Consider the following 15,540-nt stretch of genomic DNA (forward strand, 5'->3'; position numbering starts at 1 on the left):
AAATCCATCTTCCAACACCTTTTCTCAAGAGGGCTTTGAACTTTCAACACCAGGTTTAAAAATGGTTTGCTCCCCATTTAGAAACATCATACTGTACTATTTTTACAAGAGCTATTTATATTATTTTCACATTTTTAAACTAATTGTATCTACCAGTATTCTTCATCTGAAAAATTGAAAAGTTTCGTAGAATCGGAAAAGTGTCATTCATGCAGAGTATGACTGGTTCATTATGAAGGACATTTCCAGACAGTTCACTTTAAGGTGGAAGTTTTTCATTGTGAGGAGTACCCTATTCATGCAAAAAGCTTTGGTAGTTCTTTGTGTTGTGCACAAAGTGAAATCATTAACTTCAGTTTTGGATGTCCTGGAGAAAAACACTGTTTCTTTCATGGCGTGGGTGAGGTTTTTCCATAATTCGCCTTTGAAGTAGCTCCTATTCTCTTCACTGATGATAACAATACTTCAAGACTATGTGCCACTTTCTGGTACACAGGACACATACTGTCGCTCTAATTTTCCCCCTTACTTTGAACAAAAGAAATAGCTTGAAAATAATTGTAAGTTCACCTGCTGATGATGATCTCGGAGGCATCTTGATGCGACATAATTACTGCAATGTAGACAATCAGATATTAGCAATAGCATACAGACAAAGCAAGGTCATAAGTATTGTTTCCAGCCACCTGGGGTAGGCTACAGTACACAGCAATGCTGCACTCAAATTCACAATCTTGCATGTTGCTAATGGCACAATCCAACAAGCAAACGACAGCTGTTTAATGTTACTCTTCATAAAATCTATATCAGTCTGTACAGTCACAGTGGTTGCAGCTTCTTAAAACAATGAACAAGATCTTCAAAACAAACCCACAGTTTCCACTGCCAGGATACTTTTATCCTGGACTTTCACAAAATCATCAGAACTTTATTTTGGGGTGACAAAAATTCTCTAACTTGACATTTCCACAACTAATACATGTGCCCATAACCTATTAATAATTTCATTAACATCGCATAAATATATTTCAAGCTATATAGTTTTAAAGTGAACGGTTCCTAGTGAAGACACGCAAAACCAGACAATCCTTACCACAATCTAATATATATTCAGCTTTGAAACCAAACTGCTCCATACAGCCTAACACAGAACAAAACAAGAAAAATATTTTTATATTTCCTTTTTCTGATAGGCCTATTGGTTCACTTTTAATTAAAGCCTAAACTTAGCTCCTTAATAAAAAATCCTTTAATAGTGAAGTATATACATATGCATAAATCAAACAGCCCACCACCTCTTCCAATCAAGATTACAAATGGAAAGGATGGATTGCTGCTCGCCAAATAGAGGGGATGTTGAGTCATAGATAGGCACAATGAAAAAATTAGTAGAAGTATACAAACTTTTGGACAAGATATTCCTCAGGAGTGGAATTCTCACAAATTCAAACAAAAACAACAGCAGGAGCAATAGTACCACCACCAGACAAGAACAACTCTCATATGTAGCTATTGCCTCCGGGCACTATGGCCCATATGCAACAGCATCTGACATGTGCAGCAATCTGCTGGGATGGGTTGTGGGCTTAAGGAGATAGCATGTCGTGGGAAGGTGTAATAAGGTAGGGTGGGTGAAGGTGGTAGTGCTGGCCATGGGAGGGTCCTGGGACATAGTGAGGACAGGATAGGATTGCTAGGTACAGCATCGGGGCACTGTACTGAAAGAGGGGGGGGGGGGGGGGGGGGAACTGGGAAGGAACAGGGAGGGGGGAGAGAGAAAGAGTAGAGCAAATGACTTGTAGGTGCATAGGAGGAACACAAGTTGTATGTGTGAAGATGGAAGGGGATAGGCTGGTGAATGGCAGGCAGAGATCAGCATTGGTAGAGACCACAGGGGTTATGGGAATGAGGGATATGTTGTAGGGAAAGTTCCCATCTGTGCAAGTCAGAAAAGTTGGGGTTGGTGGGAAGACCCTAGAAGGCACAAGCTGTGAAGCAGTGAAAGTGAAGCACACTATACTGAATGTCATGTTCAGCAACTGAGTGGTCCAGCTGTCCCTTGACCACATCTGGTAGTGGCCGTTCCTGTGGACAGACAATTTATTCATAGTCATGCCCACGTAGAACACAACACAGTGGTTGCAGCTAAGTTTGCAGTTCACATCATCCTGGACTTCACGTTGTTTGAATCAAGGGTATCTGATGCATTAGAAGAAGACTGAAGCCTTCGAAAGGTTTTATATCACCTTCCATCAGAGTTACCTTCTCAGTCTATGACTGATGATTTGTTGCTACAAAGTGTGACACAGCTTTTGAATTACTGCTCGTCAAGACCACCATAATGGGTATAATAACTTTATTTCACTAAGTACAGGCTTGGACAACATTTGTTAAATTCTGCTGTATATCATTTTCCATTCCACACCAAAGATAACAAAAATTAAATAAATTTATCCACTTTATTAAAGAGGAAACGAAGTTTGGGAAGGATGGAAACTTGTTTCTTATATTTTCATTGTCAGAAATGGAATGTTAGCCCAACTGAATAAGGAACCTTTCCACTGTGGCTTGTTTATGAAACTTGGCCAGCATGTCATTAACGTGATTCAGTAAAACCTAAATCAGTGTAACCGTGCACCCATTAATGTCTTAGTCTTGCCTAATAGGAGTACATGGACTCACAAAAATGCCACTTCACTTGGTTTCCAGACTTAAATTAATTACTATTGTTATTAGCTAAGTATAATGAAACACACTGCTACCTGTAACATTTGGAAGGGCCGAAAGAGTGCTGGAGGCAGTTCATCCAGAAGGTAGCATTCAGGATCATCCTTGATTGAGGCGAGCCTCAAATGATGAAGAGAACGGGCATGATTCTGACCCAAGATATACGTAAGCTTTGATGCGTGTTGGCATATCTCCTCCAAGCAACCCAAATCTAGAAACTCAATACTGCGGCAGTTCTGCATCAGCTGTTGTAATGGCTTCATAAAGTGTCTGAAACAGAAGGTATATGCATTTAGTGACAACATGACTTACACACACACACACACACACACACACACACACACACACACACACACAAAAAAAAAAAACATACTATTTCAGAGTTAAGTAACATTAAGTAACTGCTGAAAGTAGTTAACAGGCAGCAAGCCAGGACAGTTCAGTTTCACAATAACAGTTTATGTTTGATGCCTAGATCAGGATTTGTTAAGTTAATTGAAATTGCTGGAAGAATGGTGATGATATTGCAAAATAGTTCTGGGCACATTTATAAAACATTTATAGCAAACTGTGCAACAGTTACTGAGCCTTCATTTTGTATCTTAGGTTGGCATCACGATGATAAGCCAAGACAGATTCAGGAGCATACAAACAGTTACTTTCTCCTACTATACATGCTCGTAAGACAGGATACTGGGACAAAACACAATCAACCATGCACTGTACTATTGTTTGTGGGGTATACGTGTACGTCAGGATCAATTATGACAAAACATCTCAATGAGACTACAATTTGGCAAAACTCGTAACTGTAAAATGATGAATTGTTGAAAAATAAATGTTTATAAGTATACCTGTTCTTACTGCATTCTTTTAGCCACAAATCATATTTAGTAGAGACCTCACAAATGAAGAATCAGTCCAAATATACAGAGAGGGAATTCTTTTACTTTTGTGGATCAACAGTGTGTTACTTGTGTTACTGAACCTGTTACGAATAATGGCATACATATATTGACTTACACCTACATCAATACACAAGCCACCTGACAGTGTGTGGTGGAGAGCACGTCTGTTACCATTAACCGATCCCCAAACCCCCCTTCCCTGTTCCATTCGCGAATGGCTGTTGGATTTTCTCTCTCTTCCATCAGCCCTTCCTGAAAGGGGTCCCAGACTGATGAAAAATACTCAAGAATCAGTCAAACAAGCATCCCACAAGCCACTTCTTTAGTGGACGAATTACATTTTCTTAAGATTCTTCCTATGAGTTATAGTCTGGCACCTGATTTTCCTACTACTGTTTTATGTAGTCATTCCACTTAAGGTCACTCCAGGTAGATACTCAGATATTTTATGGTAGTTACTGTTTGCAGTGAGTTATCAATAAAGTAGGGATATGGTAACAGATTTATTTTCTCATGTATTCACAGTATGTTATATTTATTTACAACCAGTGTAAACTGCCAGTCCCTGCACCATTCACCAAGCCTCTGTAGGCCCTTCTGCAAATTGTTACTGTCTTCTGGCATTGCTACCTTCTTATAGACAACTGTGTCATCCATGAACAGCCTGAAGAGCTCCCAACACATGTTACTAGATCATTTACACACACCATAAACAGTAATGGTCATACCACACTTCCTTTGGGTACTCCCACAATTACCTTTACATCTGTTGATTCTGCTCCATTAAGAGTGACATGCTGAGTTCTGTCTGCAAGGGTGTCCTGAACCCAGGCACAGATCTAGTCTGATACACAATAAGCTCTCATTTTCACTAAATGGCAGAGCAGGACAGTGTCAAATGCCTTCCTGAAGTAACGAAACAGGGCATCAACCTGAGTGCCGTTGACTACAATGCTATGGATCTCATGGAGGAATAGAGCAAGCTGAGTTTTGCAGGCTCTCTGCTGTGGAATCTATGTCGATTTTTATATAGGCGATTTCTCATTCTCCAAAAATGTCAATTCTCGAGCATAAAACATGTTCCAAAATCCTACAACAACAGACTAAAGCAAATGATATGCTTATCTGTCCTACAACCCTTCTTTAAAATAGGAATGACCTGCAGTTTTTCAATCTCCAGCAACCTATGTTAAACTGCTGCTAGAATGGCAGCTAGTTCATTCACATAATCTCTGAAGACTCTTACAGGTATCACACCTAGTCATGATACAAGACCACTACAAAGCAGTTGTAGTTATGTTTCCATTTTTTGATCAGTTATCTCAATATCCGCCATTTCGAGAAGCTTGCACATTGATTGAAAGAAGGTACCGTATTATGATCTTCCTTGGTGAAACTATTTCTGTTGGCTGGTTGGGGCGGGAGAGGAGTGACCGGGGGCAGAGGGAGGGTTGGACATCAAACAATGATGTCATCAATCTCTTGACTCAAGGGCGATGCGTCCATAAGTAGAGACGTCCACCAAGAATGCTTTCTTATCTAGTTGGGAGAGCCATAACAGTAAAAGTGAGAAGGCTAAAAACGTAATGGTGATCATCTGTTCCATCAATACTCAAAGCAAGGTGAAGGAAATAGGAAAATAAGCAACTGGTTGTCTCTGGGTGTCCCACCCCACAGGTGTCCCACCCCTGGTCCATTACAATCAATACAGCCTACCATTCAACAAAATGTGACACCCAGAATAGGAGAAAGGAGCCGAGCCAAATCTGAAAGCAATTAAAACACAGTAAAAGAGGGACAAAACTGTAGTCTGGTCATCGTGGTAGGATCAGGGACCCTCCAGACCTAGGTTCCAGTAGGAGACACCCCATTCCGAATCATTCTGACCCTGCTCTGGGGGTAGAATAAAACCTTGTAACTGAGAATGAAAATCACTTTCATGGAAGAAATCAAACAGCAGAAAATCCAGAATGGAATGTAACAATACCAGAGAAGGAAAGTTGCTACTCACTATATTGTGGAGATGCTGAGTTGCAATAGGCACAACAAAAAGATTCACACAATTATAGCTTTCGGCCATTAAGGCCTTTGTCAGCAGTAGACACACACACACACACACACACACACACACACACACACACACACACACACACAAACGCAACTTGCACATCATCATGCGATTTACAGGCTAAGCTGCAACCACTGTGCTGCATTCTATGTAGGCATGATAACCAGCAAGCTGTCTGTCCGCATGAATGGCCACCGACTGAGGCCAAAAAAAAACAAGTGGACCACCCTGTTGCTGAACACACTGCCAAATATGATATCCCTCATCTCAATGACTGCTTCACAGCCTGTGCCATATGGATCCTTCCCACCAACACCAGCTTTTCTGAATTGCGCAGGTGGGAACTTTCCCTGCAATACATCCTACGTTTCCGCAACCCTCCTGGCCTCAATTTTCATTAGTCACTCTCCTCACCCATCCAGCCCCCTCCCTGTTCCCATTCCAGCACTACACAGCCGTCATTTCACCACCACACCCAGTCTTTTAATTTCTTTTTATTTCTCTCCTTTCTGCTACTTACCCCCACCCCCCTCCACACCTTCTCTCCTGCCCTCCATCTAAGCTGCAACACTTCACTGGCCACCATTCCCACCATACTATCAAATGGTTCAAATGCCTCTGAGCACTATGGGACTTAACATCTCAGGTCGTCAGTCCCCTAGAACTTAGAACTACTTCAACCTAACTAACCTAAGGACATCATACACATCCATGCCTGAGGCAGGATTCGAACCTGCGACTGTAACGGTCGCACGGTTCCAGACTGAAGCGCCTAGAACCGCTCGGCCACACCGGCCGGCCACCATACTATCCCCCCCCCCCCCCCCTGTTCCAGTCTAATCCTTACCCCCCCCCCCCCACCCCCCACCCAGTCACCACTCCCATCATGCTCTGGTGCTGCTGCTCACAGTGTGGTTTCAGTTCTCCGAGACTGCAGACGTGTGTAAGTTGCGTGTGTGTGTGTGTGTGTGTGTGTGTGTGTGTGTGTGTGTGTGTCTACTGCTGACAGAGGCCTTAATGGCTGAAAGCTATAATTGTGCGAAACGTTTTGCTGTGCCTATTACGACTCAGCATCTCCGTTTCATGGAAGAAACTGAGACCAAAGATCCACCACCCACGAGCTGTCCGCCAATATTAGATGCAATGAGTCCAGAAGTCCCTACTTAGTACAGAGAGCCAAAATGACAGAACATTCCACCAAGATAAAAGCTAGTGTCTTTAAGGCTCCACAACCACAATGTGGAGGTGGCTCATTACACAAGAGAAAACTGTGGTGTAACCTGATATGACCAATACAGAGACAACATGGGACTGCAGATTCCTTTTGGGAAAAGCAGAAGGAAAAGCATCATGCTGCAGCGGTTTCCTTGGCTGTGCGAAGTTTGTTAGGTGAGGCAGTAGCACAGCAGATGTCGTTACATTTCCAATCTAGCAGATATAGCAGATACCTCATGTGCTTCTGAAAATCTGCACCTGGGGTCAGCAAAGCAAATGGGGAGTAAGTGCTCCTCTAGCCAAACGGTCAGCCAGTTCATTCCCTGGGCTATCCACATGACTTGGGACCCATAGAAAGACAAGTGAGCAGATACAAAAGGGTAACAAGAATAGCACTGGTCAATAGCCTGAAGATGCTAACCAAGTCAGTACATATTAAATGGGCCTCACTCGCTTGTGTTTTAATAAGCTGGAGGACTCTGTTGATGGCTGTCAGCTCTGCTGTAAACGCACTACATGTTCCCAGCAGTGAATAGCGTTCAGTGCTGGCAGCAGACATAAAAGCATGTCCCCTCCAAGCCATTTTTAGAGCCTCCAGTGTGAAAGGTGGTAGCACCATGAAACACTTTAAGAACTGGGTGTAATTGGTGCCGGAAAGGCATGGGAGCGATCAAGACTTTAGGAGCTTGGAAGAGGTCATTCCTAATCTGTGGCCTGGGCACCATCCAAGGGGAAAGTCACGAAAAAAAAATAAAAACAAGGAACACAATCCCGGGAGGGGAGATGGAGATTTGGCAGAGGGAAGTGAGGTGCATTCCAACTGGTATTCCCATTGAAGAGCAGGTACCAGGAGGATGACACCCCTCATATGTAAAAAGAATGTTTTACAGAGGATGAGCAAGGAATTGTCAGAGACCAAGAGCTGGTACCATCGAATCTGAAGGAGGAAGATACCCTCTTCGGCAAGGGGACTGTCTACGGCACTAGTCCAAAAGGCACCGGTGGCTAGACACATGCCACGATGGTGGACGGGGTCTAACAGTTTTAAACCTGAAGGAGCCACCAAGCCATAAACCCCGCAACCGCAGTCCAGTCGAGAAGAAACCAGGGCCCAGTAAATACGGATAAGAGGAGCCCGATCCGCACCCCCAAGATGTGTGGGCACGGAAGCAGAGAGTGTTAAGTTTCCACCTGCTGTTAGTTTTCAAGTGATGAGTATCGGGCAGCGAGGCCAGCTTTTTATAAAAAAGGAGACCCAAGAAATGGGACTGTGGTACAATACTGAGATGATGGTACAGAAGTGGGGTTCTAAGTCTGAATGAACCATGGTGTGACGGCAGAAATGCATAACTGACATTTTCGAAGGAGAGGTTCGGAAGCTACATGAAAGAGCCCATGCATAGGCCCATCAGATGGTACCTCAGAGCTGGTGTCCAGCAGTGGCTAACAAGTGGCAGCTGTAACAAACACAAAAAATATCGACATACAACACAGGAGTGACCAGCAGCAGAACAGAAATTACTAACCCATTCATAGCAATGAGGAAAAGAAAAACACTCAATACAGACACATGTTGGCTGCTGATTTCTTGGACCCATGGGAGCTGTGCCAACTTTAATACAGAACAACCAGTGGGATGAAAACAGACTAATAACAATCGGTATGGAGCCCTGAAAAGCCCCAGTTGTTGAGGGAGAGTAAACTATGACAATGCCAAGCAGTGTCATACGCCTTATGCAGATAAAAAAAAAGCTGTGACAAGGTGTCGGCCTTTAGGAAAAGCCTGTCGGACAGTTCTTCCCAACTTACGCCTAACACATCACACACTACAATCCAAAACTCATCTTGTCACCCCATAGCCCACAAAATGGCAGCATTCCCACTCCATGTTCAACAGAGCTATCAGACTACCATTCTCTGAAGACTTATGTGTACAAGAAATTGAAATAATGAAAAACATCTATTGCAAATGGTTATAACAGCTCCTTAGTAGACACCCTCAAACGCTCAATAATGGCAAAGCAATCATAACACACAAAAGAAGAAAATAACATCTTCCATACAATCCCCTTTCTAGGTAACATTTCATATCAGATTGCCAATGGCTTCAAATGAAAAGGCATAAGCATATCCTTTACCACAGACAACAAAACTGGACAGAAGTTACCCCACCTCAGCAGCACACAAAACCCACTTTATCACTCACACATGTGTGTACAAAACTGAATGTTTGGACTGTGACTGCTTCTACATAGGCCAGACAGGCAGATTCCTTCAAGAACACAGGGCAGCACTAAAAAACAAAAAATACCACACATCAGCAATAGCCACCCACCTGCATGAAACAAAACGCCATGTTAACAACACAAGTGTCAGAATCCTACACATCTCACCAAAAGGCAGAAAATTAAGACATCCTTGAAACACTCCAACTATACAAACACCAAACAAAACAACCTGAATCCATCTTAAATGACAAAAATGACAATATTTACAAAGTTGACACAGATGGGAGGCAAAGCACACAGAGTATTGGGATGTGATGGGCGTCTGCAATCTCGGCATGTGACGCTGGAAGTACAGCGGGGAGACATATGGCCAAACTTCCAGCACTTAAAGCACCGCATCGGGGAAGGGATAGAGGGCTTTACATCATACCGCTAGACCATCACCTTGACCTTCTCAGGCAATGTACCACCCCCAAAGGCCAAGACGAAGGCACCGGTGGCAACCTTATTATGCTTCGCACCGTGGTGGACACTGTAATATCCACGACACTATGTTCTAGCCACAAGATGTCAAAATGAACTAAGCGTACAAACTTCAACAAATATGATCGATATTATGTATAAAAAAGACTGTATCGTGTAAAAATGATGATAATGATTTCATTATTTCTGTAATAATTTAATTTCTGTGTGAATTAAAACTATTATTAGAGAACTACATTCATAGACAACAACAATTATAATCTTTTTTGTTATCTGTGGTAATTGTGGTTCAGTTGTTCTTTCTGTGCTAACCGATGAACTGTTCGGACATGAGACGTGTGAGGTCTTTAAAGAGAAAGCCTGTAACTATATTGTTAATTATTATTTGAAAAAATACAGTCGCTATTGTCTAGATGTGGATTTCTATTTATTTCATTTGTAATCCAATCTAATTAATGTTTTTAAGTGTTAATTTTCAGCTCCGCAATTAGGAGCGCAACCATAAGCGATAGTAACTTACAGTGGAGTTTACTAATAGCTGGAATAAAAAATATGACATATTTTTCATTGAGAATAATTTTAAATGCTAAAGAATAGAAAGCAAAAGGCTTAAGGACTTTTATCTAAATATATTAACTTGATATAAAAGGAATCGAGAATAACAACAGTCAAATTGAGTATCGTCTGTCTGCCGCCATCTTAGCAAAAATTTCTCCGCGGCAGTTTTGAATCGAGAATTTTAACAAACATAAATATTGTTAGATATAAATGAATGGAACTAAATGTGCACCGATGGTGCCGAATCTACTTTAAAAGACAGAATTCAACTCAGAATGAATCTTTAAAAACAGTGTTCACAGCACATTACGTAATATCAATTTCTTATTTGTCAATGTACGAAGCCTCATTATTTCGGACGATTTACATGAAGTATTTTAATAGGAGACATACATCAGTGTTGTGCACGGGTAGTATTTTGAGACTAAATGTTCCCTTGTGCTAGAGAAAAGTGCTTCCATGAAAGTGCTGGCAGGTCGACAGACACACAAACATACACACAAAATTCAAGCTTTCGCAACAAACTGTTGCCTCATCAGGAAAGATGGAAGGAGAGGGAAAGACAAAAGGATGTGAGTTTTAAGGGAGAGGGTAAGGAGTCATTCTAATCCCGGGAGCGGAAAGACTTACCTTAGGGGGAAAAAAGGATGGGTATACACTCGCGCGCGCGCGCGCACACACACACACACACACACACACACACACACACACACACAAATACATATATATATATATATATATATATATATATATATATATATATATATATATATATATATATATCTAAAAAGAAAGATGATGAAACTTACCAAACAAAAGCGCTGGCAGGTCGATAGACACACAAACAAACACAAACATACACACAAAATTCTAGCTTTCGCAACCAATGGTTGCCTCGTCAGGAAAGAGGGAAGGAGAAGGAAAGACAAAAGGATATGGGTTTTAAGGGAGAGGGTAAGGAGTCATTCCAATCCCGGGAGCGGAAAGACTTACCTTAGGGGGAAAAAAGGACAGGTATACACTCGCACACACACACATATCCATCCACACATACACAGACACAAGCAGACATATATATATATATATGTGTGTGCGCGCGAGTGTATACCCGTCCTTTTTTCCCCCTAAGGTAAGTCTTTCCGCTCCCGGGATTGGAATGACTCCTTACCCTCTCCCTTAAAACCCACATCCTTTCGTCTTTCCCTCTCCTTCCCTCTTTCCTGATGAGGCAACAGTTTGTTGCGAAAGCTTGAATTTTGTGTGTATGTTTGTGTGTCTGTCGACCTGCCAGCACTTTCATTTGGTAAGTCACATCATCTTTGTTTTTAGATTATATACCTGCAATATCATTTATAAGTAATTAAAGTCGCTAAATACTATAAACCGGTTCCGCCACAACACGCCAGACAAAATGTACACCTCGCCACTCTAAATTAACGCGCAGCTCATCGTCGGACTTCAAAAGAAGGTTTCTGTGAAATATGATACCCTGGACCATATTTACACTCTTATGGGGCATGATGGTTACAGCTACATCCCCCAGCTTGTCACAAGCGAGTAATGTTCGTGACTGGGCAGAGGATGCTGTTTTGATCAAGACTGACCCAGATCTCATTTTGAACAAGCCCTCCACCTCCCCAAACTTGTCCTCTAATAAATGCTCAGCAAAAAACTGAGGCTTCATCGTCATGCAAGATTCCCCATCAGCTCTCGAAGATACAAGATACCAGGGCAAATAAGATCTGCTGCCATCCTTAGCCTGACGTTCCTCCCATGGTGTGGCCAGGGAGGGGAATGATTTGGGGTCTTACTTCTGTGTGTTTAATTGAGCTCGTGATTGCTTAGAGACTGCTGGTCTTTCACCACCAGCAAGAGATGATGGACTACGCTTCATCGCATGTTATGCACCCTGATGCCACCCACTCCAACCGGGGGCCCTCCCCACGGGCGCCACCCAGTCACAGCAAAAGCCACCTGGCAGGATGGCCGTTGCCGGGAGTCCCAATGCCCCAGGGGGATAGTCATCTACCCCTGGACATACATGGGGAGTTAACGGCGCAGGCATCAGCAGAGTGATCCCTGTGTGGTCAGGGGGGCTACAACCAACAGGGTGCATGGCGGCTCCACCACAACGGACTGGCTACCGTGTTGGATATCAGGTGCAAAGAAGTCCGTGGTCACCGTTTACGCAGAAATCGACACTGCATAGCGCATGGCGGAAAACGCACCCAGGAAGGTGTCCTCGCCCAAGAGATGGAGAATGGGCAGGACGACGAGAAAGTGGGCTACAGATCTCAATGCCCGATGGACACGATGCACCTTGTAAGGCGCCCTTCCCCAATTTTCACCCATCACATAAAGGCCGAAACATGTGATACTCCTTCTAGTTGCCTCGTACGACAGGCAGGAATACCCCGGACCCACAGGGATAGGGGGGGAGAGGGAGAGGGGGGAGAGGGAGAGGGAGAGGGGGAGAGGGGGAGAGGGAGAGAGGGGGAGAGGGAGAGAGGGGGAGAGGGAGAGAGGGGGGGAGAGAGAGGGGGGGGAGAGAGGGGGGAGAGAGGGGGGGAGAGAGGGGGGGAGAGAGGGAGGAGAGAGGGGGGGAGAGAGGGGGGGAGAGAGGGGGGGAGAGAGGGGGGGAGAGAGGGGGGGAGAGAGGGGGGGAGAGAGGGGGGGGAGAGGGGGGGAGAGAGGGGGGGAGAGAGGGGGGGGAGAGGGGGGGGAGAGAGGGGGGGGGAGAGAGGGGGGGAGAGAGGGGGGGAGAGAGGGGGGGAGAGAGGGGGGGAGAGAGGGGGGGAGAGAGGGGGGGAGAGAGGGGGGGAGAGAGGGGGAGAGAGGGGGGGAGAGAGGGGGGGAGAGAGGGGGGGAGAGAGGGGGGGAGAGAGGGGGGGAGAGAGGGGGGGAGAGAGGGGGGGAGAGAGGGGGGGAGAGAGGGGGGGAGAGAGGGGGGGAGAGAGGGGGGGAGAGAGGGGGGGAGAGAGGGGGGGAGAGAGGGGGGGAGAGAGGGGGGGAGAGAGGGGGGGAGAGAGGGGGGGAGAGAGGGGGGGAGAGAGGGGGGAGAGAGGGGGGGAGAGAGGGGGGGGGGGACTTGTAGAAAGTGGAGTAGCAGTTCCAGCGGCATGAATGATCATGTCTGAGATAGCTTACACAACCTCACGAACACAGTCTGACAGATGGCGAATGTAACAAAACAGGTATACAAAGGCCAGTTGGCTTTGAAGTGATCAATGTGGGAGTCAGTCAGTCTGGTGGTGGCAAGGAAATGACATGATTACTGGAAAGTGGTCACCGTTACAAAGGTCATCACTAGACCACGGATTTTTAGGTCGTAAAAAACTGTGTTTTAGGCACCTAAAATAGGCTCCCTCAGTAGTTCATTTAGGCTATATAAAACCTAAAATAGGATCTAATAAAAATGATGCACAGAAAATAAAAATAAATTAAAATACACAGTGTTGACAGTATGAACATCTTATTAGTCATTAAAACAAGGAGAATGAATATTTACACAGCTACAGAGCACAGCAATCTACAACATTAATGTTGAACGTAACTCCAAATATTTTTGAGTTCCTGCAAGATAAAGATCTCCGTAAAAAAGATGTGGCAATGGTTTAATTAATACATTCGTAGTTTCACATATTCTGACCATAGTTGGCTTCACAATAAATAACCAAAATCTTTTCTACATTTACTAGTGAAGAACTGTGGCGCTTGTCAGTCAGAATCAATTTATGCGCTGAAAAAGAACATTCTACATCAACAGATGTAACAGGGCGTACTTCATCTTCGGCACATGTTGGACAGGAATGCTGCAGTCAGGAATGCTGGATTTTCCACTAAGTATGTCGGCAGCTGCACACAACTCCTTCAGGCCAGTGTTGTTCTGCAAAACCGTTTGCATTTTTGCCCCATACTTTTTCCCCTACTTCACCTGGCGCTTCATTAATTTTCATTTTGACTTCTTCAAGCAAAGAAATGTTGCCGTAGATAGGTCTCCCTGAGCCTTCTAATTGTGAAATTATTCTTGCCATAAATGTATAGTGGGCCCCAATGTAAGGTAAGTCCCGTTTTAAAGAAGAATCTTTGAGTAACTCCATTCATACAATGAAGGCTTTCACGACCGGATGGTACTGTTGTTGATAATTCTTCTGGGTTATATGGCCGTGGTCAATGGAATACTTCTATTCCTAACGTTTCGTCCAATACTACGTTGGACATCCTCAGAGGTATGGGTGGTCCTGTTCAGTCCTGCCGACTGATGAGTCGGGCGTCGGAGAGTGGCCTAAATACTGAGGAAAGTGGGCGTGGTCTAGCTTGCACATAGTAGCAGGGAGAAAACTAGTCAAAGATAAAATGTAACTATCGATAATAGTCCTTCATAGATAATCAGTTATCAATTCTGTAACGCCACTGTCCATATTTCGCGAGCGATTCTCTAACATCTTCTCGGATTCTGTGCAATGCAGCATTGTAAGCTGAATCCACGTAATTCTTACGTAAATTTGACTCTGCAGGAATAGACCGATGGCTGTACTTCTCAAGAAGACCTCTGAAAATAGGGTTTTTTAGTTTCCGAAAGGGGATGTTTGCTACCACAAGTGCATGACACAAATCACTGCAGAACTTGTTTCTTTCGGAGGATTCACCAAATTTAGAATCGCATATAAAGAGTTTTTCGTATTACTAAAGGATAGCGATAAAAAAGAATCCAAGTGACAGGAAAATAAGAAGTCTAAGAAAAACATCAACTAACCTCCTTGTTGCATGCTTGGCAGAAAATAATTTTCCCTTCTGTTGTATAATGCGGAAAATCTTGCAGCCACTGCCTTATATGAGTAGACTTTGAACTAGCTATTTTCGGCATCACGTAGTATCCTCACACAGAAACTAGAATTTATTTTGCACTTAGAACCTCAGTAACACTTAACACGTCGGTCGCTACACAATTTACTGATTTGTTTTCGCTGGGAAAAAGTGAACAATGACCTGTTTTTCCTTCCTTTTACTGCGGTGCATAGGAGCAGTAGGGGAAGTACCGTACTCGTTGCTGGACATATGGCACCTGACAGATGACTGCCCCTTCTGAACAAGCGAATGGAATCTTCCGGTGCTTCAGATGAAAACATCTCACTACTGACAAATTATTTTTCGAACCGCAAAAATCACGTATAATACCTTTCACGAAACAGAGTAGTTTGACAGGACTGCCTGTAGACAGCAGCGAGAAAATGCGCGAAGGGCAGCACGTTTAAGTTATAGAGGGCGTCTACGATTAACATTGTGATTTTTTAATCTGTGCTCAGCTTAAGGCCTATGAAACCATTTCTTTGCGAAAATATACAGCTGGGCA

General features: G+C 43.8%; 1 protein-coding gene across 1 annotated transcript in view; it reads right to left on the reverse strand.

Moving 5' to 3' along the window:
• Nucleotides 1-15,540, reverse strand: part of LOC126484173 (F-box only protein 33) — a 77,150-nt gene that overhangs the window by 37,557 nt on the left and 24,053 nt on the right. Inside the window, exon 2 of the mRNA XM_050107581.1 lies at nt 2,763-2,997. Within this exon, the coding sequence (XP_049963538.1) occupies nt 2,763-2,997 (235 nt within the window). The remainder of the gene's footprint in view (nt 1-2,762; nt 2,998-15,540) is intronic.

The sequence above is a fragment of the Schistocerca serialis genome, chromosome 6, assembly GCF_023864345.2.
Source record: "Schistocerca serialis cubense isolate TAMUIC-IGC-003099 chromosome 6, iqSchSeri2.2, whole genome shotgun sequence".
NCBI classification, from domain to species: domain Eukaryota; kingdom Metazoa; phylum Arthropoda; class Insecta; order Orthoptera; family Acrididae; genus Schistocerca; species Schistocerca serialis.